At 38.1% G+C, this 5,118-nt stretch overlaps 1 protein-coding gene across 1 annotated transcript in view; it reads left to right on the top strand.

The window, feature by feature from the left end:
* The window catches only part of RMND5A (required for meiotic nuclear division 5 homolog A), a 73,315-nt gene that overhangs the window by 56,399 nt on the left and 11,798 nt on the right, over nucleotides 1-5,118 (top strand). The window contains exon 5 of the mRNA XM_019631495.1: nucleotides 4,508-4,715. Coding sequence (XP_019487040.1) covers nucleotides 4,508-4,715 — 208 coding nt within the window. The remainder of the gene's footprint in view (nucleotides 1-4,507; nucleotides 4,716-5,118) is intronic.

Genomic DNA, 5,118 nt, shown 5'->3' with positions numbered 1-5,118 from the left:
TGTAGTTTAAGGCATGCTAGTTTTACTCACGAATGTTCTTGACAAAACATTAAAAATGATTAGTTTTATTAAATCTTGACCTTACAGTACATGTCTTTTTAACATTCTCTGGCACAGAATAGGAAGTTTATATAAAACACTTCAGCTTTATGCCAAAGTATGATGATTGTCTCAAGAGAAAGCTAATAAACTAGTTGCTTTTTTCATGAAATACAGTTTTTACTTGAAAGAATCACTAAAAAACAAACTATAGTTATTCACACTCAGGTCTTTGGCAGACTTTTTTTCAAATGAACAGAGTGAACCTATCACATCAAGGAAAGCAACTGACAGTATCTTTTGCTATAATGATAAAATTCAAGATTTTAAGCTAAAATAGAAATTTTGGAAAACTCGTACGGCCACTGTGAGCTTGACAGCTTTCTAATACTTAAGACTTTTCTGATGAGATTTGTGGCTATAATTAATGAATTTGACTTTTTGGTATTGTATATAGAGATGTGTTAACTAACACTTTGAGGATCTTAATTCAGTATGATCTTACAAAATCATGCATGAGTAAAAAGATTTAGTCAAAGTACTAGACAGACCATTAGGTTTTAATGTGGCAGGGTACAAAAAATTCAGTGGTAATGATTCAGAGTCCACTGTGCAGCTAACCTTTAAGAAACTCTACTTGTTGACTTTTGGTATGGCATTAAAGGAGAATATCCATAATTATCTGAAAAGGCAATTAAATTACTATGTATCTGTGTGAGGCTAGATCACTTACTTCAACCAAAAGAACACATTGCAACAGATTGAATGCAAAGACATATTTAAGAATTCAGCTGTCTTCTATTAAGCCAGGCATTAAAGAGATTTGTAAAAATGTAAAGCAATGCCACTCTTCTCACAAAATTACTTTTGGTTTGGAAAATACGGGGTTTTTTAAAGAATGTTATTTATGGTAACGTAGTATTTTATTTTTAAATGAATCAACATATTAAAAATTTCTTGGTTTTAATATCTAATACAATAAATGATATAGACATAACTCAGAAAAACAAATGCTCTTTGATAGCCTTAATATTTAAGCATATTAAAGGGGTCCTGAAACCAACAAATTTAAGAAAGTAATTTTTTTACCTCTTCTTTTCATTTAATTTCTCAAGTGTTTTTGAATCCCTGCTGTGTGCCATGCAGTGTGTGGGATACTCCATTCGAGCTTAGGACTCATGCAGTTAACTATAATGCATGGCCAGGCTGCAGGTCAGGCTCTCTGGGGAACGGACTCTGAAATGGATGGAAATTAAGAAGAAGTTCATTGGAATGAGACTTTGTGGTGGAATGAAAGCAGCAGAATTAGGCTGAGGGCAGAGCTGGAATGTGATGCAGTCTCACCAAAGGCTTCAGCCCATCCCCCAGGAGTTCTGGAGCTAGGAGTATGATGGCCTGTGGAGTTGTCCTCAATTGGGATAGCCAGACTGGGCTTCTGTATCCATGTGACCCTGGTCAGGTGGCTGTCTTCAGCTGAGAGTTGACTGCCAGCACTTCTAGATCTGAGTATTTGTGCCCTGGACAGGGATGAATCCGGGTCTAGCAGGAACCATGCAAGAAAATCCTTCCGAATGCATTAATGTTAGGAATGTCATTAATGACTGATGCAGAGCCCATGAAATCTGGTGGTTTTATAAAATTTAAAACCTCTGTGTGTGTGTGTGTGTGTGTGTGTGTGTGTGTGTGTGTGTGTGTGTGTGTACACATGCACGTGCAGATTTGGCAAAGCAGAGGGCTCTGTGCCCTGTCCAGTGGCATACAGAGTCTGGAGTAGTGGGTATTTCTAGGACACTGACATTTCCTCTCCTGTTCTCCCAGTTTCTCAGCAGGTTGTGTGGCGCTGCCAGCTTTAATTAATATTAAAGCTGTGATTGAACAGAGGCAGTGCACCGGAGTTTGGAACCAGAAAGATGAATTACCTGTGAGTTCCATTTTCTATTGGTTATTTACCTTTCCTGCGCTTAGAAGAACATGGATGTTTAGGGTTTAAAGTGTCAGTCTTGCCTTTTAACTGGGAACCATTATCGTATCTGTTTGACAAGGCTTCTTTTATGAATATGGTGACATGGTTAAATAACAAGCGGGGAGCGAGTACATTTTGAAGGCACTGCAGGAGTTTTCTTAAAATTGCAACTTAGAGTGGCAGTGAAAGCTAATGAAAGAAAACAAATGGGGAGGGTGGGGTGTGTTGAGGCACGCAGTGGGTTCTGTAGTACCATCGGCAAACCACTCATAGTATGATTTTTTGAAAGTATAAAAGCAGTGAGTCAGTTTGATTTGATTGGGTTTTATCCTAAGCATTGATATTTGTGAGATCATGGGTTTGTGCTGGTTATATTTTCCTAATACCAATTAAAGTAAGTACATAGCTATTTTATATTATATGCAGGTGTCCTTGTGACACCTGCAATCACCAGTGGCCTTCCAGGGCTGTGTGTCCACCCACTGCTGTCGTGGAATTTGCCGTGGTTTGAAACATCCGCTGCAGTCACTTGCCAGCTCTGTAACTTCTCTAAGTAGTTTGTCATTTCTAAAATGGAGACCATCTTTCTCTTTTGGGACTATTAAAGGATAGAGATAACATAGGTATGCGTGAATAATATGGGACACATAGTAGGTACTCAAGTTTTGCTGCCATGGTAGCGACAGTCGTAGGTGTGTTTCCCCCAGGCCTCAGACAACAGGCACTACAGCTTTGATTGGAATTACTCCTGCACGGTTTTATCACAGACCCTAAAGCAGCGGTTNTTCATCATTTATTAAAACTTAGAGTTACTCTCTATTAAAGTCTTTTCTTTGACTAGAAACTTTTGCACATCTACCTCATATCAGAAACAGAAAAAAACAAACAAGCTTCCTGTCTCTTAACTATTGGGTCATCAGGAAAGTCATTATGCATTTTTGCATTGAAAAACATAGAAAAATACATCATGACTTTCCCAATGACCCAAGTTAGTAGGAAAACATACTCATGCTTTAATGAGTGAAAGGGGGTAGGATAAACTTTTAAGTAAGTGACCTGATTTAAATGTACTCCTTTGATCTGGAGGTCAAGAAGGTGCCTGACAGAGCAGAGCCTGCCGAAAGCACAGTGCTTTTGGCACTGATGATTGGTGTTGAGCATTCACAAAAGAAAAGATAAAAAGATAAAATAAAATAAAAGAATAAAAATAAAAGATAGCTGCTGGAATTATCTTATTGGTGACAGCGGATTTATCAGACTTGGTGTTGCAACTCAACTGCATTCGTCTGAGTGCCAGGCAAGGATCCACGGCTTATTTAAATTTAAGTAAATATTTCCAAGACCCAGGTAATTCATATTTTTAAAAACCACTGATTTTGAGGTCAGAGAAGCTTCATGATTTGACCCTAAGATGTGGATGCATCAATAAGCTGATAAATATTCATATGCATGTGGGGCCTTTTTGGGAAGGAGAGGATCCAGTGAAATGCAGCTCCGTAAAGTCTCATCTCCCGACAGCTGATTTGAATGAGTAACTTGAAGCATTTTACTCTTGTAGAGTGACTCAGAAAGTTTGTACCCATACCCAGCTCAGATTCCAGTGGTCCTTGGTGAATTGGGTTAGGTAGTGAATATTTGTCCTGCTAAAGGTCAGATTAAAGAATATGATACTAACAGCTTCTACACCTTAATATATTTAGAAAAATAAAGTAATGCTTCTTATCAGTTGGTTGCAAAATTGAATTTAACAGCTGGCCGATATTCTTTTCTGCTTTAGTGCTCCACCTGAACTGGGTCCCCCAGCTCAAGATTGGGTATTCCAACTGTTTGTACTGTAGAGGCTTAAGTCACTGTACTTTGGGTCATTCAGAACTAAGTATTGTTCTTTCTCTCATTAGCACTATGTTTGTGCACACCTTTTAGGCCCAGTGTAATGTTTATGTAGCTTTATTTGCCTGATTTATTTGAGAAAGCACCTTGAGGGTAAATACCAGTGTTTACTGTTTTTAATTCCAAAGTGAGTAGCGCAAAATGTTGCACCTAACAAAAGTTTAAAGATAGATGGTTCCTCTTCAGAATCTCGTGGTTCATTTACAAACATGCCAGCTTAACAGAAGAGTAGTGGATCTAGGGCCAAGGCAATTGAATAGTGACTCTCATGGCTGACACCCGCTTCAAAGTGTGGCCTTGTACAATTCCAAATCTACAATATCATGCACTCATCAGAGTGAATCTTGCCGTAGCGTAAAACCTTACTAAATATGTAATTGTCATCTAACAATATTTTTTTCTTTTCACTGGCTGAAAAATCCCTTTAGGTGCAGTAGTTGTTATGTTTACTTGCATTACGAAAGTCTCTGGGCCGAGGGAGTGATGTTACCAGTGATTTCCACAAGATGGCAGAGCAAACCCTTTTTTTCATGTTACTATAATAGGTTTCAAACAATTTTTTAACACATCTTGCTTATGCTCTTATCGTTAAAATCTTTTTTGCTTTTTCTTTAGATGGGCAGTATCAAACCGAGAAATGCTTATAGCCCAAAACAGCTCCTTGGAATTTAAGCTACACAGACTGTATTTTATTAGCCTGTTAATGGGTGGAACTACAAATCAGCGAGAAGCATTGCAATATGCTAAAAATTTTCAACCATTTGCCCTAAATCATCAAAAAGGTGAGTCTGGAGTCAGATATTTTAATGTTCTGAATAGGCATGTAGCCACCTCCTGGAATTTAAGTTTATCTTAACTACATCTAATACATATTTGCTAATAAACTATAACAATTATAGAAGATGATCACTTAACAGAAAAGGCCTTGACTGGATCAAGAAGAAAAATAAAATATTAAAGACTCATGGGTGAAAAGTCAGAGACATTGCATTTTTGGGGATTCCATATTAAACTAAGAGGAGACATGAGAAAGTGAAGTATGCCCTTGCTTTCCCCGGTTCCCCACCCCGCCATGCTGCTGTTATTGCCACAACAAAGTGTTTCAGGGTACACCAGGGTGGTAGCAGTTAACCCCAAGTGTCATTGTGGGAGTGGTGGCTAGTTCTATAGCCAAAGATATGTGATAGCCCCATTTATAACATAATTATTACTCCTCAAGATAATGG

Source organism: Hipposideros armiger, unplaced genomic scaffold (assembly GCF_001890085.2).
Source record: "Hipposideros armiger isolate ML-2016 unplaced genomic scaffold, ASM189008v1 scaffold_1003, whole genome shotgun sequence".
Taxonomy (NCBI): Eukaryota; Metazoa; Chordata; class Mammalia; order Chiroptera; family Hipposideridae; genus Hipposideros; species Hipposideros armiger.
This window is presented reverse-complemented; position numbering and strand designations above follow the sequence as displayed.